Here is a 23,796-nt window from a genome sequence, read left to right as displayed (position 1 = left end):
CTACACCAACTATGCTCTAGTCAAATTGACCAAATATGCCCGGTCTGAGTTAACAAAAGTGTGGGCCTAGTGGCTCGACCATAGCTAATGAACCCAGATTGGCACGACGTCCATGTCAAGACATAGGGCACAGTCAAAGTCAACCACTCTAAAGAAGTTTGTATTATTGTTGGTCAAAGTAGCTCCAAACAAAAGACAAGGAAATTAAAAAATCAAGATAAAACAAGATCAAGATAAATTATTATTACAACTTCAATAGGGATTTGCGGATGTTCATTTCTTGAAGCCATGGTGGTGCACACCTGAGGAAGCCTGGTCCATCCTCACCTCCATCCCGGTTTCATGTCTTCCATCCCCAGTCCAAACGAGTCCGGGTTGGGCCCCGTTTTTTCCTGATCCACTGTCATCCCTAGTCGGATTGAATAGAGTAGTCAACAAATATCATAATCCAAACCTGGCTCGCATTTTGCTCAGGTAGGGTTCAGGTCGACAGGAATAGTTTGAGTCAACATGAAATATTATTCGGGTCCACATTTTTATGTCATACCCATAGATTCGTATTCGAATCGTGTCGGGTATCTGATACAAACCCGACTCATTGACAACCATAGTCAGGCTGGGAGATAGACCCCGTTTGGTTTAAGTAATAGTTTGATTTCGAATTCTCGAAGTCCTTTACTTTATTGGGGCACCATTTTTGTCATCAATTCGACGCCCACAAAAAAAAAAAAAAAAAATCCTGATTTGGATCTTCTTGGGTTTGGTTGGTTAAAAGCTAGCCGTACGATGGATCCCCAAGCTTGCGAGAGCATCTTCCTGGAACGTCACCCGAAGTAGACTTTTGCAAAGAGATAAAATGACTAAACTACCCCAAGACCTCATCTAAAGTCTTTCTACCTTAACTCCCTCCAAACCCAATAAGATGTACATCTACACCTGAGGTATATGGCAAAAAGTCCGATTTACCCTAGCAATTTATTCTCGTGCATCATTTTTTTTTAATGAAAATTATACAAAAACGATGTGTTGTACCAGAACAATAGCCGCCCCCATGTGGCAGAGGGATTCGATCTTACGCCTTCAGCTTGACACAGGACACCGCTTACCACATGAGATACCATCTTCTCTTCTTACCAAGAGAGTCTTATGCTCACACCAACGGGGGCTCCACGTGAATGGTAGGAGCTGTCCGTGCAAGTCTCCTTGTGCTGGGACGTTGCAGGTTCAAACTCCAGTACGTTGAATAATAACCTAGTGGAGGTCTGCCTAACCTCGGCTTGCCTTTCTAAGAAAAAAAAAAAAGTCTCTTGCTCATACTTATTGTAGTTACAAGCAGGTACGACCACCGTGGTGGTTGAATCTTGTATCATCGCTTAATAATGGTTGGGAGCAAGTAAAGCCGATTGGTCGTACCTTCAACTCAGAGTTTTACTTCACAGAAAGAGAGCCCACTGAGTGAGCCGGTTTTCAATGAGGGCTTTTCTTTTGTCATAAAAAAAGAAAAAACAAGAAATACTCATCATGTATGAAGATTTTACCTAAATTTTATTAAAAAAACACTTTTTTAACATTAAAAAGATATTTTAAATATCTAGAAAATTCATTTTCATAACTGGAGCACCAAGCCTTAGGGATGACACTGGACTGGGAAAAATGAAGCCCCGCCCCACCTCGTTCCGTTTAGACCAATAATGGAGGACATGAAACAGTGATGGAAGTGGAGATGAACTTAAGCTTTCCCCAGCCCCACCCCGTCCCCCGTCTTGATCGCCGCTTTGTCATGTCCTCTATCCTTCTTTAAAGATGGCAGTAGACCAAGGGAAAACGGGATCCCGCCCCACCTCACCCCGTTTGGACCAAGGTTGGGGAGGCAGGGATGAAGGTTAAAATCAAAACCCAGGGATGGAGGGCAGGATTTTGAGACGGAGCAAGGGTGGATACCTTGTCTCCTGCCCTCGCCCCGGTCCACTGCCATCCCTACCGAGCCTTCTATTAGGAAAAAAAGAAGAAGTCAGTTTACTGTAGTCTCAGGGTTTAAAAGGCATAACTTTGTACATAACATAAAGTATTGAGGGTAGTTTAGTTACTTCATTATTCTTCAACCCAACTCGCGCCAAAACCACCAGTCAACGGCGCAGTGGCGTAACTGAAATTTCCTGCCAAAGTGAGGGTGAACGGACCCCCACCCAACCCGGCGCGCTGCTTATATAAACCCTCGCTCGGCTCATTTTTTGCCCTCTTTCCATCTTCCACTGAGCCGTCTTCTACCGGACGTCTCAGGCCGGGGATCTCCCCGGATTCCTCCCCTCACCGAAACTCTCCGTCCTAGCATTCCGGACATTCTTCCCGATCGGCCCTCCGGCGAATCCAGCACTCGCACTCCTCCCCCCAAATTTTCCGTCGTTGTCTTAGTGAACTTCGTCATCTCTAAGGCGATGGCTCTTTGATCTCCGCCCCATCATCCCCTCCCCCAACCTTCGAGACCGCGGTGTACCGATTCTGCCGTCGGGTAAAAGAGTTTGCGAATATGGCGATCAGAATCACGGCGGCCTATTCCGGCTATGTCGCGCAGTCGCTCGCCGGAATCAGGTCGGGTAACCCTAGGCTCTTCCACGATTGCTGCAGGTCGCGGGTCCTCCTCTCCAACCAGAGGGCCGATCTCGAGCCCTCGTCGATGAGTTCCTCCGGTGTGAGCAACCCGTATCGTGTTAGGGTGCACCGGAGTTACGGGTGCTTTGCCGCTGAGATCCTCCCGGAGAATAGTAGGTTTAGGGTCTTGGTTGGGTTGGTTCCCGCCATGAATACCTCCGGGATTTCTTGCTCTGGTTCGGCTCAGATGGGTGTATTCAGGGTGTCGTCGGGGTGGAAGTCGTCTTCGATCATTCCCTTCTTCCAGGGGATGAAGTGGCTTCCTTGCAACGAGTTCTTTCAGGGTTCTTCACGATCAGCGTGCGCAGAGAAAGCTAGTAGGGGGAAAGACGGTGAGGTTTTGGCGGAGAAGGCCAAGAAATCGGGGAAGAACATGGCCGAGAGCCAAAAACGGCCGAGTTGGTTCCCGCAGTGGGTGAATTTCAGCTCGGACGATGCGAAGCTGCTCTTCACTACGGTGACCGTGTTGCTTCTGTTCAGGTCGTGTATGGCGGAGCCGAAATCGATTTCTTCCTGGTCAATGTACCCAACGTTCGATGCAGGAGACCGCATATTAGCGGAGAAGGTATCTTTGGGTTTTGTTTTTTCTTTTCCAACGCACCAATTTAATCCCCCTTTTTTGTTATCTTTTTTGCTGTAATCATGTTGCGTGTGTTGGCTTAAACATCTTTAATTGGATACATACGAATGACTTCTGGTGGTTTAGAGAAGATCCTTGATTTTCTTTTTGTTAGTTATTTGTGATGAATTCAAAGTAAATATGAGAAGTTCTTGTATTCAATTTAGTTACTTTTTCTTTTTCTTTCTGTTTCATCTTAACATGCCCTTTGCACATATTATCTTTTATCTTTTTGTGGCCTTCTCGTTCATAAAAAAACAAAGTTCTTGTTTCATCTTCCGTTGCTTGGCGTGTTGGTTTACAATGACACGTTTTGCCTCAACATCTCCAAAAATGGCCCTATTCACGGTGGCTTATTGGTTTGATGATGAGAAGAAACCAAGTAGAGCTTAAGTTGTCTAACTTGCTATTATGGAATTTTATGGATGGTTTATCCATCAATTGATTCGATTTTGGTTGTCAACGTCTCAGGTATCCTACTGTTTCAAAAGGCCTGAAGTTGCTGACATAGTGATTTTCAGCCCCCCTCCTGCCTTACAGGTGATACTTAGTTTCTTAGATTGTGGGTTGTGAGAATTAATCGATTTATTTTGCTACACAGCCTGAAAATTGCTATCATTTTTTCCTCTCAGGAAAACGGTTACAATCCTAGAGATGAATTTATCAAAAGAGTTGTTGCGACTGAAGGGGATTTTGTGGAGGTTAGCGCTTTGCATGTTCGGTTTGGCTTTAGCTGTTTGTTGTAACAAACTGTTAAAATGTCTTTTTTCTTGCTGTAGGTACGAAGTGGAAAGTTATTGGTGAATGGTATTGTTCAAGAAGAAGATTTCATCTTGGAGCCTCTTGCATATGAAATGGATGAAGTGGTACTGTTTCTCTACTAGATTTTGTTCCACCTGTAGCATTAACTGTATATAATTGTAGCATAATCTCGAATGCTCTGAGCTTGCTTGGCTATACATCATTGACTTGTATGGGTGAAATTATTCCCAAGACCTATGCCTCCTAGCTCAGAGCATGTGAACTAGCTTACAGTGAGCAAGTCAGCTCACGCTAGACGATGGAGAGATAGTTGTAACTTGACTGCAGCAGTGCGATGCTTCTTTTCAGGTTCATTTTTCATGAACTATTCTCGTCGCCAGCTGCATCATGGTTGCTGTGGTGCAATTAAATCAGACCCTCATATTTGTTGGGGATCAACTGCTTGTAAATAATCGGCTGAGCTTTAAGGTTCCAAAAGTTGTTTGTATCTTGAGTCGTGATCAAGTTCTCTTGGCACTTAAACTGATGAGCACTTTCATGGGGAAACTTTTCATTTGCAACTTAAATGTCTTCTGACATACTTCCATCTTTTATGCAGAGAGTGCCCAAAGGTTATGTGTTCGTGCTGGGAGATAATCGCAATGACAGCTTTGATTCCCATAACTGGTATGTGCATTTTTAAGTTCAATTACTGGTTAGCTGTTATTCTTTTAGGGATACAGCTGTTTTTTTAGCTGAATAAATGGAATCGAGTTCATACATTGCCTTTGGTGGACTCTTGATTGATTACACAAACTAGTTTAAATAAAATTTCAATTTTGCATTTTACATTCAGCCATGGCAATCACTGTGTACCTAACTGGCTTTACCGAATGTTGTTTGCAGGGGTCCACTTCCTATAAAGAACATTGTGGGTAGGTCCATACTTCGCTATTGGCCTCCATCTAGAATATCAAACACTGTTTATGAGCCACGGGCAGAGCAAATTGTACCTGTGCTCATCTGATAACCAAGTTCCACTCGAGTGACAGCAAGAACTTCCTTGACATATTTATTTGGCTGGCGATTTTTCTTTTAGCTTTTGTGTATCCGGTTTTTGGTCGGCTTCTGTAAATAGTTGAATCCCCCATTTCTGTATTGTTATATTTTACAAGCAAAACTGGATTTGGGATTTGGTGATGCATTTCATCTTTCATTGTATGGAGGTTCCAATTAAATGGAACTTCACATTTGTAGATAAAAGCTGAAAGAATCAGCTAACCATGATCTAGCCTAACTATGGCACTCCCTTCTCTGGAGGCAAAACTATGTTTGAATCTGGTTTTCCCTGTAATTTTACCTTTTTTTTGGTCCGAGACTCTGAATCGAATTGCTGAACCAATTTTGAGTTGGTCTATGCTTGTGAAGCCATCTGATAACATCATATGCTTTTTTAGCTTTTGTAACTCTGCTTGGATGTCGTCTATTTTTGGATGGCTTTGATCACTAGCAACAAAAGCATGAGATTCACTCTTGATCTCAATCCAGCTGAGACTTGGATTCTTTTCCACCATTAGCTCCTCCTTACCTGAGAAACGGCATCCCACTTGCCAGCAGCAGCATAAAGGTTTGAAAGCATTATATGGGTTTGTATACCATCTGGTTCATATAGGAAAGCTTGCTCTGCATGCAAGCCCATCTCTAGGTCGCTGTAAATAATGCATGAACTCAGCAAAATTCTCCATTGCTCTGCTAAGTTGCAGCTAAGTGTTGAGCTCTCAATCAGTTCCTTTGCTTCCTTCAAATACCCAGCTCGACCCAGAAAGCTCACCATGCAGGCGTAGTGTTTGGGCCCAGGAGATAATCCATTTAACCCTCTCACAGGAGATAATCCATTTAACCCTCTCATATACTCCCAGTAGAATCTGCCCTTCTCAACTAGGCCACAGTGACTGCAGGCAGACAGAAGGGAGATGAATGTCACCTGGTCTGATTTCACCCTATTGTGTAACATCTCAGCAAACAGTTTGAAAGCCTTCTCTGCTTTTCCGTGATGACTGTACCCTCCGAGCATCTCATTTCAACACTTCAAATCGGGTTTTGAGATCTCTGAGAAGATTGTGATTGCTGCATACAAGCCACCGGTTTTGGAATAAATATCTACTAGACTTCCTGCAGTAAACATGCTTGCATCCCTGTCTTTACTTCAAGTGAATGGATCATCTCACCCTGTTTCTGTGCTGCATGATCTGCACAACAGATTATGATACTGCTAAGCACTGGTCAGGGTTATGCCCTTCCTGTTGCATTTCACAGAGGTATTCCATAATTTTCCATCTCATACACTCGAGTGATCTGTGATCATTGCTGTCCAGATTGCATCTTTCTCCTCGATCCCAATGAAAATTTTGCAAGCAGAAACTGGCTCACCATTCTTGAAATACATGTCGATCAGAGCACTTCCCACAGATACTGGATTCAAATCCTTTCTTCACTATATAGACATATAGTGGCTTTTCCAAAATTCAATGCCGTCGAACTCCCAGTTGCAGCAACAACGGCAGCAAATGTATACTCATCTGGATCTTCTGCAGGCTTGTGCTGAAAATTGACAAAACAAGCACATTGCTTTCTCTGCATCAGGTCTCTGGGCATACGCTTCTAACATGGAATTCCATGTAACCAGATCCGATTCTGCAATGCTGGTGAAAATACAATAAGCAGCTTCAGGGTCCTCAATGTTGTAGTACATGTCAAGCAAGGAGTTCTGCAGTAAAATGTCTGGGAATGAGATGGTTTTAATTATTTGGGCATGTACAGTTTCACCCATTAGCCTATCCTCCAATCTGCTGCAGGCATTCAAAACAATGGCGAATCGTGAACTGGTTTGTCCTAGAATCAGTCAGTAGCATGTTGCAGAAATGCTGCAGGCATTGTTGAAATTGATTGTTGTGGAAGAACCCCATGATCAACGAATTCCAAGCTATGGTGTCCAATTGAGTGATTTCACCGAATACGAGTTGTGCATAATCAAGTCCTCCACACCTGGCATACATTCCTACTAGAGATTTGAATGCAGACATCGTCCCTGCAACCGGATTTTATAACATGGCAAGAAAAGATGATGCTTGAAGTAGGCTTACGTAGGTGGATTGATTGGGCCTGATACCTTGCATTTCCATGTCATGGTATAGCTGGAATGCAGAACAGGCATGAAGGGGTGATGTAGAAAAGGCGGAAATGATGGCATTCCAAGTGACCGTGGTTCTATGAGGTGCTGGGTCGAACACTTTCTTGGCATCCTTGAGACGCCCACACTTTGCATACATGGAGAGGAGGTTGTTGCCAAGGAAGGGGCTGGGATTGACACATGAGGTGAGCAACAAATCATGGAGTTGGCGCTCTTCATGTAGTGAATTTTCAGATTCATACTTTTGAAGAAGCGAAACAAAGATACTTTCGTTGCCGGGAGTGTTTGGGGGATCTAGAAATTCCAGGATATTATTGTTGGATCATAAATCTACCAAAAACTAAAACAGGATCGATAATATGCTCACTGAACCGTTAAAATTATAAACAGAATAAAACCAAAAGCGGAAGCTATACCTAAATCCATAGTACTCCGGTTGATCGTTGACGGGTATGAACTTTCAGAACCTGTATATTAGCCCTTTTTCTTTCTCTAAACATGATGAGAGAGACTAAATCTCTTTTTGACAATGGGAAGTTTGAAGAGGGAGGGCCTTTATATAGGGTTTGGAGATCACAACCTAATGTATTTAGGAGTCTGTCTCCAACTCTATCCATTAAAGAGTTTTAGACATGGCAGGTCTCTTCACATGGAGTTTCATACCATTTGAGATATCACAGAGCCCATCCAAATTAGACCACATGAACCAGGCTTGAACTTAAGACAAACTTACGATGTGTGGTTCAACGTATGTAGGCCCACACGATTTTCTAACAATCTCCCACTTGAGCCACATACTCAACCTTATAATCACACATTGTAACCTTATGAGCTCAAAAATTACTGTCTTATCGATTGATATCTCTACTAATTCGGTCTATTGATCATGTCAACATAGAACCAAAGTGGTCTTCATTACAAATAACGTAATTGGACCCATCAATGATCACGTATATTGACACAACCAAATGACATGGATCAAGTATGGATGTGAAACATAAAAATTACATGCAATGTGATCAAACATGCCTATTTTCAACTGGACTTATTGAAAACTTTAGTGAGAACACAATATAATAAGTATAAAATGCAACTGAAACCTTAACTTTATACTAAAGTGGTAAATACAACTTTATTATATCATAGAACGATAAAATACAAACTCTCACTAAACCAACATATCATGAAATGATAAAACACCCATGAGAGCAGTATGCTCGTGAAAGACTTTGGGTGGCAAACCTTTAGTAAGCAGATCTGCAATCATGGAGTTTGTGCCAATATGTTCTATTGATATCTGACCATTCTGCACTATTTCTTTAACAACAAGGAACTTAATGTCAATATGCTTTGACATAGACGAACTCCTGTTATTATTGAAATATAGCACTGCTGAATTATTATCGCAAAATAACTTAAATGGTCTTTCAATATTATCCAAAATCCATAGCCCAGTGACAAAATTACGTAGCCATATCCTATGGTTTGATGCCTCATAACAAGCTACAAATTCTGCTGTCATGGTGGAAGAAGCAATGAGTGTCTACTTGGCACTCCTCTAGAAAATAGCTTTCCCGATCAACAGAAAAACATAGCCTGACGTGGATCTGCGACTGTCTTGGCATCCCACAAAGTCAGAATCAGAATACCCAATGATCTCCAACTGATTTGTCTTTCTGTATGTGAGCATGTAACTTTTTGTTCTTTGCAAATACCGCATAACCCATTTGACTGCTTTCCAATGATCCACACCTGGGTTACTAAGATATCTGCCTAACATCCCAGCAATGTACGCTAAATTCAGATGCGTACATACTTGAGCATACATAAGACTCCCCAGAGCAGATGCATAGGGAATCTGTTCCATAGCTTTAATTTTAGACTGATGTTTAGGGCACTGAGTGAGACTAAACTTGTCTCCTTTAGCAACGGGAGTATCCCTTGGTTTACAATCCTTTATGTCATATTTTTTCGATATAGCTCTTTTGTGATAATCCAAGAATACCCCCAGAATGGTCTCAATGTATTTGGATCCCTAATACAAAAAAGGCATCTCTAAGATCTTTCATTTCAAATTTTTTTGTCAGAAATCTCTTGGTTTCATGCAGTATGCCTATATCATTACTGACAAGCAATATGTCATCCACGTACAAAACCAGAAAAATAAATTTACTCTCACTGAACTTATGGTATATGCATTCATCAATCACATTCATCTCAAAACCAAATGAGAGGACAACTTGATGAAATTTATGATACCACTGACGGGAAGCTTGCTTAAGTCCATAGATAAATTTCTTTAGTTTACAAACCATTTTCTTGACATCGCCTGAGACAAAATATTTTGGTTGGACCATGTATATTGTCTCATCGATGTCCCCATTAAGGAATGTAGTCTTAACATCCATCTAATGTAGCTCTAAGTCATAATGAGTAACAAGTGCCATCATGATCCTAAAAGAGTCTTTCGTAGAAACCAGAAAGAAAATCTTTGTATAGCCAATGCCTTCCTTTTGAGTAAACTCTTTTGCAACAAGATGGGCCTTATATATTTTCACATTACCCTTTGAATCCTTTTTTATTTTAAATATCCATTTGCAACCAATGGGTTTCACACCTTCAGGTAATGGGACAAGATCCCACACGTCATTATCACTCATGGATTTAATCTCCTCATGGATTGCTTCAATCCACTTTTAAGAGTTAGAACTTTGTGTGGCTTGATGAAGGTTGATTGAATTATCTTTCATTAGGCCAGTATCACCATCATGTTCTTGTAGAAAGATAATATAATCATCCAAAATTACCCTTCTCTCTCTAGTAGATTTCCTTAATGACACTTATTCTTAAGGTGTTTCTTGAGGTTGTTGCGTTTGAACTTCAAGAGTAAAAGCTTGATTTTGGGTAGGAAGATCTGAAACATTACCTTAATTCGAATTTGTGAGAATAATGTCAAGAACGAGAATTTGATCATTGTCATCCACAACTGTAGGAAGAGAAATAGACTCTTCTTCAAAAGCAATATCTTTTACTTTATCACTCCCCCCAAACTCAATACCCTCAAAGAAACAAGCGTTTCTCATTTCGAAAAAGGACTTATTTGCAGGGTCATAAAACTTATAGCCCCTGAACCTTTCAGAATACCCAACAAAATAGAAACTAACCGCTCTGAAATTCAGTTTTTTTCATATGGCTTGTAGGGCCTAGCCTCAGCTGGACATCCCCAAATATGAAATTGTTTTAAAGTAGGCTTTCGGCCTGTCCACAATTCATATGGGGTCTTGGTTACTTCTTTAGAGGGTATCTTGTTCAAAACATAGGATGCGGTCTTTAATACTTCTCCCATAGAGACTCTGGTAGGGTAGAATGAGAAATCATACTCCTTACCATATCCTTAAGAGTCATGTTTCATCTTTCAGTAACACTATTCATGCTAGGGGTGCCTGACATGGTATACTGAGGGACGATCTCACATTCCTCTAAAAATTAAGCAAAAGGCCCTGAACGTTGTTCACTTGATCCATCATATCTGTTATAGTACTCACCACTATGGTCAGATCTGACGGCCTTAATTCTTTTGCCAAGTTGGTTTTCAACTTCAACCTTATACGATTTGAACACATTCAAGGACTGAAACTTTTCATGAATCAAATATATGTACCCATAATGAGAATAGTCATCTATGAACGTAATAAAATATTATTGACCATTCCAAGAAGTCCTAGGGAAGGGTCCACAAATATCTGTGTGGATTAGTTCTAAGACGTCTGTTCTTCTTTTGATACCTAATTTTTTTATGTTTGTTCATTTTTCTTTTATACACTCAACACAAACCTGAAGGTCAGTGAAATCAAAGGAACCAAGAATCTCATGTGACACAAGCCTTTCAATTCTTTGTTTAGAAATATGCCCAAAACTCTTATGTCATAACAAATTAGAATTTTCATTTGTTAATTTTTGTTTTGTACTACGAGAACTTATTTGCAAGGTTTCATTAACCAAGGCAATAGTATCAAGCATATAAAGGTTATCAACTGTAGATAAAGAACCACCCAATAAGATTTGAGTCAAGAAATAATTTAAATTCATTATTTCTAAATAAACAAGAATAACCATATTTGTTCAAAATAGAAATAGAGACCAAATTCTACCTAAAAGACAATATAATAAATGTTTCTTTCAAATCTAAATAATTTTCAGTCTTTAATGACAACCTAAATGTTTCTATTGCCTCGACTTCAATTATTTTGCCATCGCCCACATAGATGAATCTTTCAGCATCAATTGACAGTCGGTAACTTAGGCAACCCCACATAAACACACTTATGTGAGTAGTAGCACCAGAATTCATCCCCCAAGTGTGTTCGAGCACAGAAGTCAAATTAATTTCAGAACAAACCAAAGTAAGAAGCGTACCTTTCTTCTCACGCCATGCATAATACTTGGTACAATCCTTTTTCATATGACCCTCCTCTTTGCAAAAGAAACAACTAGACTTTGGGTCCTGATGTCTTTTCTGTTTCTTCTACGATTGAGGGTCAACTGCAGCTTCCTTAGTCCTTTTTTTTTAAATTTGTCCTTAGAGGTTACTGTGAGATGAACACTTTCAATCTTTTCTTGCTTCATCCTATCATCTTCTTGCACACAGTGTGAAATGAGCTCATTAAGAGTGTATTTTTTCTTCTGGCAGTTATAACTGACTGTACTGCGCAAGAAGAGATATCAAAACCAAGTGCACGAGTAAGTCCTCAGACAACTCCAACTTTAGTGCCTTGAGTTTTAAAGCAAGATAAGACATCTCCATGATGTACTCCCGAATGCTTATTTTGCCCTTATACCTCATTAAGACAAGACTTGAAAGAAAAGTAATTGTCTTAGCCTTTTCGTTTTTCGCAAAACATTTTTCAATTTTTTCAAGAAAATGTTTGGCATTGGCCTCTTCGGACATAGTGCCCCTGAAGGATTCTGGGATCACACGTTTCATGATCATGAGACTCATACGATTGAATCGATCCCACCGCTTAGAGTTCTTTTTATCCTCAGTAGAACTCTTATCCGTAAGAGCAGGTGGTTGATCTTCTCGTAGTGCGAGATCCAGATCCATACAACCATGCATAATCATAATATTTTCTTTCCAGTTCTTGACATTTGAACCGCTCAAAACATGGATGAAATTAATGTTGGCAGATATCATAGAAGCAGATGTATTAACTGAATAAAGAACAAACAAATTCATAATTAACATATATTTTCACATGTAATAACATAAAATGACATATTAAATAGTGGTGAACCCCATCACAGGATACCCAACACAACATTAACACTTAGTCTTTGGACATAAGTGTCAACTTTTAAGTAATACTCTTAATACAATAATCAAAATATGAACAATCAGCCCTGTCAAACAACGAGCCTTTCTTTGAATTGACTCATTATTCACATGAAAAACTGAATGATTGTCCCATATTTATTACTGAAAGTATATATTTGGGCTCAACCAAATAGTAATCTTCCTTTGAGCCGATCACTATTCGTATGAACCACAAACATACAACCATCACAATATTCTAGAATGAATTAACCTACACAACAGAGGTTACTTTGGCAATATATTGATTCAATTAATTCAATTTAAAAATATTGGACTCATAATCAAGAATAATACCAACGTTCAAATATGCTGATATGAAGAATAAAGCAAACACAATAATATGCATGTGCCAAAAAGTAAATGAATATCGACCCACCAAAGTGACCCATAATATGCTCCAAATAGCCATACAAAATCCTTATTTATTATTATTATTTTTATAAGGCATGCACACGGGTCCGTCCAAACCTGGGTACTATCTTCCACCTCTGAGTCGAGTCCAACCAAACCTTACCCGCACAATGGTGCACCTTGACCCGATTCACTCCCCTAAAATAAAATAGAGACTGAACTGGTCAGCAACCCCATGACCGAACATAACTGAGCCAGTTTGACCTGATTGGTCACCAGACTCGGTTCTAGTCACCTTAGAGGCCAGGATCTAGCAATACACAGGACCGAACCAGTCCTGTGTATGCACACCAAAATGACCCTGGCCCAACTGAACCAGCTATGGGTCATTGAATGGATTGCTGACTCAGTTGGTTGGGAACCGAACCAGTCCAACATAGTGTTCTGGTTAAAGACTACCGCTTTGTCTCGTGCCTAATGGCCGAACTGGCCTAGGATGGACGACCAAACCGGCTTACTTGGCAGAATTGTCGGGAGTGCACTGAATCGGTCTGGAACCAAGATCTGCCCCGCTCAACTGAGTTGACCATATGCCGCTGAAACAATACTGAAGGGTGATTCTATCGGATCACTGGAATATCAGGAAATCGAACTAGTCAGTCCACCCGATTGAAACACCCGAAGTCCAGAGTCGAACGCCAATACCCACCGACAGACAGTCGAACACGATGGCAAATACATTCACCAATGAAGGTGGGAACCGGATGCTGACTGTCGTCGGCCTTCGCAAGTTGCAAATGATGATCAGATGACCCTCTGGATGATTGTCAGCTCTGAATCCCCTTTCGACGGTGGCTGGGGCAAACTGAATGCCCTGCCGTTGTCGTCGAAGGTAGCCGACTGCAGGTTATCGGCCCCAATTGGTCACCAACGGTGGCTGGCAAAAACCGCATATCCAGACCACCGCCTATGGCCATTTGGCCTAGCATGACCCATGCTATGATCGGCGAATAGGACAGCCAACTGCCCATCTGGCGATCAGACCGGGTGACACCCTAAGAATCCGATAAACAGTCGGCGAGCAGAGTATATCCGGTGATGGTTGAAATCGACCCCGGATGCCGACATACACATCGCTTACCAAGTGCTCACCTTCCAGTTGACCGACGATGAAAAAAAAACCCACCGCTCGACAAACTGATGAGAGCTGTCATCCTTCGCTCGACGAATCAAGCAGCCTCCGACACCTCCTGTTGTCTGGCGACAGAATCATGGTTGGGCACTACCTGATGGCCTCTTGTGGCCTCAGCCACCTGTTGGACCCATCAATGCCTGGACAGAAGGCTGTCGGCTGCAGTTGTCCGACGAGATGTGAAGGCAAGAGCTCGTTCGACGATTGGACCGAGTGATGCCCACCCCTGATTGCCTTGATGAGAGGAAGTATCGACCATTCTGTGAACTGAACGATCGATCACCCTCTCCATGGGTCCGATGAATAGGAAAATCGTGGAAGGGCCAATGAGCCCTTCCGTCCGATTAGCAGGTAAAGGAAGGACACGATGGCCCTCTCGTCTGACAAGCTGAACAAGGGTAACCTCCCTTTGCCGCCCGACGGCGATCCGATGAACATAATGGATCATTGTCATAAAATAATATAAAATACATAAAATCATATATTTTCAATGATTCAATGAAATCATGTGCTCTGATAGCAATTGTTGGATCATAAATTCATCAAAAACTAAAACAGGATCGATAATATACTCTCGCTGAACCATTGAAATCATAAACAGAACAAAACCAAAAGTGAAAGCTATACCTGAATCTATAACGCTCTGATTGATCGTTGACAGATATGATATTTCAGAACTTGTATATTGGCCATTTTCCCTTCTCTAAACCTGATGAAAGAGACCGAATCTCTTTTTGACAATAGAGAGTCTGAAGGAGGGTCTTTATATAAGGTTTAAAGACTATAACCTAATGTATTTAAGAATTTGTCTTCAACTCTACTTATTAGAGAGTTTTAGATATGGCAGGTCTCTTCATGTAAAGTCTCATACCATTTGAGATACTACAGGACTCATCCGAATTAGATCACATGAACTAGACCTAAATCTAAATCTAAGACAGACTTATCGATGTGTGGTTCAGCATAGGTAAGCGCACATGATTTTTTAGACTCTGAGCGTCCTTTTGTCGTTGGGGAAAAGTTGTTGAATTTGGCGGGGACGTGTACAACGCTAGTGAATCGTATATTCAAAGGATCGCAGTTTGTGGCAAATCTTTGCCTGCCCATCATGCCAAGTATGAGCAATAAATGGGCCACTCGCATTGACTAAATGAAACCCTGTGGCGATTGTGCACACCACACATTGGCCTACAAAATTAAAAGGATTTTACCAAGGTTTGCTTGAGCTTCACGCAACATGCTTGGACTCCAATATTTTATCAAAGGCAGCAGGGACGGGTGGGGAGTTCCTGAACTTGGCCATGTTTGTATGATGCCCAAACGTAATCTTGTAACAGGAAATGGGAGACTGGTGTTTGGTACAACCAGTTGACACCCCTCAATTCACACCTATTAGCTAGGAAAATTTGTGAAGCAGAAATGTTGAACAAAAAGAAAAAACTAACGATTGTGGCCCACGTCCCAAGAACAAGCTTGTGATGCAAATGTAGAAGCAGAGGAAAAGGAGTTAGCTCCATGGTCTCACAATGAGAAAAACTTACCATAGCATCAAAATCAGTTTTTTACAGGCAAAACGTGCACTCAAGGAGACCCAAACTTCTGGTGATCAGGAGTGACACCTAAAACCCCATGTTTATATGAAGGCACATACTTGTGGAGTGACTTTGGCTTCTTAATTGCCATGCCATCAGCTGACGTAGGCTGCATTACATAAAAAGTAGGATTTGAACAGGGTAACCATTATTTTTTATTTTTTGGATTTGTCACAGGAAGAAATCTGGTCTGGGCTTGAAGAACTGGTTGCACTGGCTCAACCAGCCACATATATATTTTTTTGGATTCATTACAGGAAGAAATCGGGTCTAGGCTTGAAGACCTGGTTGCACTGGCTCAAACTGCCATTTTTTTTTTTTTTGGATTCATCACAGGAAGAAATCGGGTCTTGAAGACCTGGTTTGCACGGCTCAACCTGCCATACTTATGGTGATCGGCCTAGAGGCATAAAATGCCAAGGCAAAGACCCTCTCCCTCAGGGCCTATACTGAACGTCAGCTTGCACAAGGGTGTGACGCTTGCATGGATCAAACCTAACTGCTCGTCTTATGGCCCAGGCCCCGCCCCGCTATGCCAAACCTTCTCAGGGTAACAGGATAACCAGGTTAACATAGGTTGTATTGACATAAAACTTTAAGGGCCCTACCGTTTTTTCACAAAACTAGGTTATAACAAAACTTTGATGGGACCCAAAAAGACCATCAGACTAACTTTGAGCGTCTGGACTTCCACAGAAACTGGACTTTCATGTCATTTGGGTTGAGTTTGGATCAACCCAAATAACATTTTGGTCATCATTTTTTCCCCATAGTTGGATGTCTGGGCTCTTGTTGAGTTAAGTCAAACCCAGCCCATTGACAGCCCTACAAATCATATTAGGTTGACTGACCCATGCTAAGCACAAGTTTGAGACTTCAACTAATTTAGATAAGTCTGGCTAGGCCTTGATTCGATTCAAAATAGGTATGAACGCACTGAATCCAAATTGTCACCCTTAAAATGTGACGCACGGTTGGTTTGGACCCAAAACAAGTCCCAATCAAGAATACAATGGTTGTGCAGATACTTAGACTTAAGAGAGAGAGAGAGAGAGAGAGAGAGAGAGACGAAAAACGATCAATAAAAGTGAAACTCAACAAAGCTTTGAGTCCCACAAGCACAAACACATTATCAAAACATGAAAACACCATTTACACAAAAAAATAAAAAACACCTGAACACAAAACATAAAACTCATACCACAAACATCTAGATAAGGATTGGTTGGTGGCAGAGGCAGGTCTTTGAGATATATGCGTAAGATAGCATGCACATCAGCCAAGACCCTATGAGTCAGACGATTAAGGTTGAACGGGACATCCCGAAAAATAGCATCATTTCTGGCCATCCATATGAATCACCATACTCTAAATAACCAAACTCTCCAAATAGTCCTCCACTTCTTTTTGCGTTTAATTATAGCAGAGTCGAGGATAAGATCTAACGCAAAGTAGCCCTCTCGCACAACAACTGATCGAGCCCTCCAAGTTTTAGAAAACAATTCTCGAAACACTTCACACGACCAAAAAAGATGTGTGGTTTCTTCAGCCTGTCGACAAAGCACACACCAACTGAAAAACTGAAACCCCATCTTCTTGATATTGTTATGAGCTTGTATTCGGTCATGAAGAATCAACCAAGCCAATACCTTGGTCCTCGGAGATGGTCCCTTCGCTCATAAAGCATTTTTGGGGATCTAGCCCAGACCTGAAGATAAAAGAGAATTGTAGACCTTGTGGACTTGAAAAACTCCCACATTTGACAGCCCATTAAAGCCAAGATCTATCTATCCCCACGTCCAAATTCCTGTCAAGAAACAAACGCAATGCCTTAAACCACGTTTTCCTCAAATGTGATGTGTATGGTCCACGAGTCCCCCGGCGAACAACAAACGAATCGATTAGACCATATTTCAGTCGGAGGAAGTTTGCACATGCATTCTGTGAAGTATGAGCCAACCAACACTGCTTCACAGCCAATGCCACACTCCTTTTACACAAAGCAAAAATTCCTAAGTCAGTCATAGTCCTTGGCATAATGATGGAGTCTCATCCCACCAAGTGCCTCTTATAAGGTCCATTTACACCACGTCACAAAAACCTTGACAGAACGCGCTTAAGCTGTTGCTCAACGTTGACTGGCATGACACAAATCGACATGAAGAATTCTGGAATCGTTGACAAAACATGCCTAATCAAAGTAATTCTACCTGCAAGAGACAAATATCTGGCATGCCAAGACTGGAGCTTAAGACACACTTTGTCAACAATCGGTGCTCATGATGTTTTAGAGGTTGACTTGACTTATAGGGGGAGCCCCAAGTACTTGATCGACAATGGCCTTAAAGTGCATTTGAAAAAAAAAATTGCCGCGTTTTGACTGGTCGAATTGTCATTCAGAAGCGTGACCGAACACTTATTTTCATTGAGCCTCAGCCCAAACAAAGCTGCAAAAAACATAAGAATAAGCCTTACGTGAAACATCTGCTGTAGTGAAGCCCTTTCAAAGACTAGCATATCATCTACATATTGTATAATATGCCCAGAAAAACCTTGGATATCCAACAACTGTACGAAGTCCCTTGTCAGTGCGCGTCTAAGAACCACCTCAAGTCCTTCTGCCACTGTATTAAATAAAAGTGAAGATAACGAACATCCCTATTATAGGCCGTGGAGTAATGAAAACTACTCACCCTTTACTTTGTTAGAAAAATGGTTGTCGAATCTCATGTGATTCACTACTTGCAAAAGAAAAGACCAGTACGCAGAATCATATACTTTATTAATTAGGGTAAACTCTATTTGTGGTGGCCCCTATGACCGCCAAGGGGTGGGTAAGTAGAGAAAGCGAATTAAGTCATGCTGAACATGAATCATGTTCCATTTGTATTTTAAAAAGCTAACAAGTCAACAAAACCACTTGGCATTCATCCAAATGTCTGCATGAAAAAGAAATGCTCATGATCTGCTTCCGTAGGTAGGTAGCTCTGGCATTTCTATTGAATGCATCAAAAGAGGGAAGCAAATCAGGTCGCTGAACATGAGTGTTTTTTGCTCACTCACGCCCACATCGTGACAGTCTGTTTGCATTTTGGATGAATGCCACGTGATTTTATTGCCTCAAAAGAGAGTCGTACAACAAAGGGCCGTTTGGACTGTGGATGGTGGGGACCTCATAGGCTCCTCTTCTATTTAGCTAAGTGCAGAGTCAAGGCCCATAGGATTAGGGAGGCCACATGGAAGGGAAGAAGCACCACTTCGTCCTGGTGCATGGAGCTTGCCATGGAGGGTGGAGTTGGTTCAAGGTGGCCTCCTTGTTGAGAGAGGCTGGCCATGAGGTGAGTCCGTTGGATTTGTCTGCGTCAGGGATCGATCCGGCATCGCCGGACCAGGTGCTCAGCTTTGCCGACTACAGCCAGCCTCTAATAGACTTAGTGGAGTCCGTTCCGGCAGGTAAACGGGTCGTGCTGGTCGGTCATAGCTTGGGTGGCCTCAACATCGCTCTTGCTGCTGAAAAGTTTCCGATCAAAGTCTCTGCTGTGGTCTTTGTTGCTGCCTTCATGCCCAAACCTTCCATGCCACCTGCTCAACTTCTGCACAACGTGACTCTCTCTCTCTCTCATATTTCATTTCTTCTTGGATGAGAAAATGTCTCACTGCATTTTGTGTTTTCTGGACATGCCAAACAGTATTTCTTTGTTCAAAAGGATCGGATTGAGTCGTGGGACGACTCGAGCTCCGTACGCGACAACGACCCATCGCAGACTCTCCCGATAACACTTGAATTCGGCCCAAGATTCATGCTCATCCACTTGTACAACAATTGCTCCAATGAGGTATATCATCCTATCTTTGCACTTACTTATGGATTTTTGGCTAAGCCTGAGCCTGAGCCTGAGCCTGGTGGGGGATTAAGCTCTTGTAGAAGCATATCTAGTGCCTCATAAAGTTTAGAAGTATCCACATAGCACTAGCCCCGAATCCGTTTATGGACTTGCCAGAAATCTGGATAGTTTTGCCTACGGGTCTCTTATATATATATATATGAAAAGGGGACCGTTCAACCAAAAGAAGGTGCAAAATCTGGACCCAACAACCATCATACACTTTCCCTTCTCCAATGTTTGAGCATCTCATCGATCAAACCTAATATATTTGCTGTTTCTAATTTATCTTTTAAGAAATATGTTTTACACAAAACTTTACACCATATAAACATGTTTTTCTAATAGTGAAAAATTTACCAATCACAATGCATTTGTTTGAGTTTTAGAACTTTAAAAAACTTATCTGGACATAGAAAATTCATACTTCAAAACTTGTGTAGATTTTGGATTTCTTGATTGAAAACCTACCAACGTACCAACCCTACCACTAAGAATCTTTTTGGTGTTTTTTCAAAATTCTGACCAAACAAATGTGTTCAGCATGATTGATTACTAAAAATTGACACTTAGATCATGCATTTTGGAAAAAAAAATCGTATTTGAAGCCTAAAAAATTTATGAAAATTGTAGACCACTGATTTTTGAACCTTATAAAAACTTATAAAAACCTACACATGCATCAGAATCAAATGATCCAAGTGTTAATTTTTAGTGAATCAATGATGCTGAACACATTTGTTTGGTCACAATTTTGAAAAACCACCAAAAGATTCTTAGTGGGTAGGGTTGGTAGGTTTTCAACCAATAGCTTCTCACTAATATATATATATATATGTGTGTGTGTGTGTGTGTGCGCGCGCACACCCCAACCAAGACATGCATACATCATCAAGCTAAGTCCACCTGGATCAGACAGGTTCAAGCCACTAGGCTCCTAATACCAATTCCCCATGTAAGGCAGTCAATGGTCGTTTTTTTATTATCAGAGGTTACCTGCACATACACGAACTAACACTCAGTGAGTAGGGGTGAAAAAGGGTCGGATTCATGCTGGATCCTAACAATTCGAATTCAAATTTGAAATGCAAAGAATGGATCCAAATTCAGATCCAAGGGGGGTTAGATTAAATCAAAATCCAAATCCGAAATACATGTAAGAATACCGCCAGAAAAAATAGAACAACACAAACTATTTACATGTATAAAATGCTTTCGGATTCGGATAAACTTGAGATCCAACTTAAAACGCTGATCAGAATCAGACCCGAATCCGAAAGTGATCAGATTGAACAGATTCAAATCAACATCGGGATTTTACTTAAAGGATCTATATCAGAAGAATATGTTGGTCTTGGATCCAATATCTGACCATATCAGATCCATTTGCAGCCCTATCAGTGAGGTTGGGTATTGTGTCGGGTCAAGAAAATAAATCACCCGGACCACATGTCCATGTCGGCAACTGCAAAATACCAACTATGAAGGAATGTGTGTAATATCTAGGGATGTGCAGATTAGCTTTCATTAATGTATTGGGGCATAATCTGCAGGACCACACTTTGGCAACAATACTGAAGAGATCAGCACCATTTTACAGAGAAGATCTTTCCAAAGAGAATTTCGTATCCGAGGTGAAGTATGGGCGTACAAAGCGAGCTTACGTGGTGTGCAAAGATGACCAAGTAATCAAGGAGAGTTTCCAACGTTGGATGATAGAGATGAACCCTGTGGATCAACTGGTTGAGATTGAAGGTGCTGATCACATGCCCATGTTCTCAAAGCCTCTTGACCTCTGCCATCACCTCCTCCATATCGCTGAAACCCCATAGCTACTTAAAGAAGAAGCTCTACTAATAAAGCTTGTTGCAGCCACTCCACTACAGCCTCAATCTCTTGTTTATTTGGCTCCTTTAATTATGTGTGTGCAACAGGAATAAAATGGTTTAGTTTAAAGAGTTTTGGAAAGAAGATTGAGGCCCCCACTCTCTCTCTCTTTATATATATATAAGGTATAGACACCCAATTTTTCACAATGCCCAAATGCTGATCTCTTTTGGAAAATGAGTGCTCAGATTCTAAGGCAAAGATTTTAAAAGAAATGCCATAATTTTAAGAAAGTCCCACAAAAAACATCATTTTTTTATGGGACTGCCAAAACCCTTGTTGTCTGTCCATGGGACAACAAAGACCTTTGATGTCCGTTCCCCAGGATGGCAAAGACGTTTGCCATTTGACCGTTGGGACGGCAAGTCCGTTTGTCATCCGTCTATGGGATGACAATGAGCTTTTCATCCGAGCCTTGGGACAACAGACAACTTAGTCGTTCGGTCCTAGGACGTCATTCTGATTTGCCGTTCATTCAAGGGATGACAATCCTCTTTTATCGTTCGTCCCGTCGAGAATAAGGATAAACCTCAAAAGCTTTGTATCTCAATCATACCCAAACTCTTCGTACGCGTTTTCAAGCAGGACTCTTTATGGATGAGCGTTATCTCTCATTGGGATAAGCACAAATCCATTTGGGTTGGATTCGAATAAAAAAAGTATCTTGTTCATGATTCTTATAAATATGGGTTGACCCATATTTTCTAAAACATTTAAAAGTTTTCTATATGAGTGCTAGTTGTAGAGAGAACTAGCTCTAGTTGTGACCTCACTCTGTGCTCCTTCTGATCACTCAATAGCCATACCCTTTGCGAAGGTGTTGTCGATAGAGAAAAGCCAACATGAGCACAAAAGACGAGACCCAAAGTCCAAAAATGTGACCTATTAGATCAATCTGTGTGTTTATTCATCTATTTTAGTTTCTATCTTTAATTTGTTTCATAAGTGCTTATACATGCTTGATCTTGCTTGCATACCTCATTTTTCGCAGGGTTGAAATATCGAATATGAACTTTTTCGATGGTAAACTTTGAGCTTCGGAGGTCAAAACTTATGTCAGCCATACCTTCTCGTTGAGAAGGACGATCGAGGCTTGAAATGAGTGTCTCATATCTTTTAAATGAATTTGAAAAGAGTTTTGCAAAATCTAGGTGAGTCCATATTTCTTTTCTTTTAACAATAAATTTTTTGTTAACAATTTTTGTTGATTACAATGGAACACCATATTTTTCAATTTTTCGTAGTTAGAAGTGAATTATCGGAAGGTTTGAAGCCTAGTGAACTCAACACTACCGATATTCAGGCGTTCTTGGTTTGGCCGACAAACAATCTTTGTCGTCGAATCTTTGCCATCTGTAGGCTCTGCCATTCGCAGAGTCTGCTGTCTGTAAGATTGTCATCCGTGAGGACTGCCGTCTGTAGACTCCATCATCCAATAGAGTAGGTTGTCCATAGGATTGTCATCCATGTGCATTGCCATCTGCAGACCCCATTGTATGGTAGGCTAGGTCATCTGCATTTCATTTGTTCTTTGTCGTCTACCGACTCTACCATATGTAGAGTCTACCCTTCCCAGAGATTGTCATCTAATAGGCTCGATCATTTGCATGGATTTGTTGTTTGTTCATTTTGCCATCTGCAGACTGTCAATCTGCAGGGTTTGTCATCTACATACCCAACTTGGGATGACAAAGCTTGGTTGTCATTGCAGTTTGGGATGACAAAAATTTATTGATGTTCCTTCTTGGGACGACAAAGATGTTTTTTGCCCTCCCTCGCTTAAACGGCAAAGCGTGGAAGTTGTTCCACGTCGAGATGACTGTTTATGTTGTCCCATGTTGGAACAATAAGAATGATTATTAAAAAAAAAAGTTTGCCATGAAAGGAATCTATGATTGGGACAATAAAAAGTCTTTGTCATCAATGTCAGAGATGACAAAATGACATTGTCATTTTGGTTGGGATGGCGAGGCATCTTTGCTATCCATTGCTCGAGATGACAAAATGTTCTTGTCATCTAAGTTGGGATGGCAAAGTACCATTGTTGTCCATCTTTACATCATCTTGAAAACTACGTGTCTTGTTCCTTCCGTAAGCTATGCCATTTGTTGCACTTGTCCTAATTCTTATTTCAAATCTGGCCTGACCTCATTTGGCGAGACTCAAACAGTCTCAACAACTCAATTATTTCTAAAACTAGTATAACCTCATTCCACGAGACCTAAACTAACTCGATAACCTAGTTATTTCAAAACTGGCCTGACCTCGTTCGGTGAGACTCAAACAGTCTCGTCAACCCAATCATTTCTAAATCTAA

At 41.1% G+C, this 23,796-nt stretch overlaps 2 protein-coding genes across 2 annotated transcripts; both read left to right on the top strand.

Moving 5' to 3' along the window:
* The first annotated feature begins 2,236 nt into the window (after positions 1 to 2,236).
* Positions 2,237 to 5,335, top strand: LOC149835108 (thylakoidal processing peptidase 1, chloroplastic-like). The gene is made up of 6 exons (XM_090011695.1): positions 2,237 to 3,214; positions 3,740 to 3,808; positions 3,901 to 3,969; positions 4,048 to 4,134; positions 4,629 to 4,696; positions 4,916 to 5,335. The coding sequence occupies exons 1-6, from the start codon at positions 2,528 to 2,530 to the stop codon at positions 5,034 to 5,036; spliced, it is 1,101 nt and encodes a 366-aa protein (XP_089867821.1). The 5' UTR covers positions 2,237 to 2,527; the 3' UTR covers positions 5,037 to 5,335.
* A 13,571-nt stretch (positions 5,336 to 18,906) lies between these two features.
* Positions 18,907 to 21,563, top strand: LOC149835107 (salicylic acid-binding protein 2-like). Its single transcript, XM_090010405.1, has 3 exons — positions 18,907 to 19,310; positions 19,398 to 19,544; positions 21,146 to 21,563. Exons 1-3 carry the CDS (start codon positions 18,945 to 18,947, stop codon positions 21,422 to 21,424), a joined length of 792 nt encoding a protein of 263 aa, XP_089866531.1. The 5' UTR covers positions 18,907 to 18,944; the 3' UTR covers positions 21,425 to 21,563.
* Positions 21,564 to 23,796: the final 2,233 nt, after the last annotated feature.

This window comes from Nuphar pumila, chromosome 6 (genome assembly GCF_984573655.1).
Source record: "Nuphar pumila chromosome 6, dmNupPumi1.hap1.1, whole genome shotgun sequence".
Taxonomy (NCBI): Eukaryota; Viridiplantae; Streptophyta; class Magnoliopsida; order Nymphaeales; family Nymphaeaceae; genus Nuphar; species Nuphar pumila.
The sequence above is the reverse complement of the archived record's forward strand: the minus strand, read 5'-3'. Positions and strand labels throughout refer to the sequence as shown.

Excerpts from the sequence above, each read along its gene's own strand:
- LOC149835108 (XM_090011695.1), top strand. The coding sequence starts at position 2,528 with ATGGCGATCAGAATCACGGCGGCCTATTCCGGCTATGTCGCGCAGTCG. Across the intron at positions 3,970-4,047 it reads CTGAAGGGGATTTTGTGGAG|GTACGAAGTGGAAAGTTATT; the intron begins GTTAGCGCTTTG and ends TTCTTGCTGTAG. Across the intron at positions 4,135-4,628 it reads CATATGAAATGGATGAAGTG|AGAGTGCCCAAAGGTTATGT; the intron begins GTACTGTTTCTC and ends TCTTTTATGCAG.
- LOC149835107 (XM_090010405.1), top strand. The coding sequence starts at position 18,945 with ATGGAAGGGAAGAAGCACCACTTCGTCCTGGTGCATGGAGCTTGCCAT. Across the intron at positions 19,311-19,397 it reads CTGCTCAACTTCTGCACAAC|TATTTCTTTGTTCAAAAGGA; the intron begins GTGACTCTCTCT and ends CATGCCAAACAG. Across the intron at positions 19,545-21,145 it reads ACAACAATTGCTCCAATGAG|GACCACACTTTGGCAACAAT; the intron begins GTATATCATCCT and ends CATAATCTGCAG.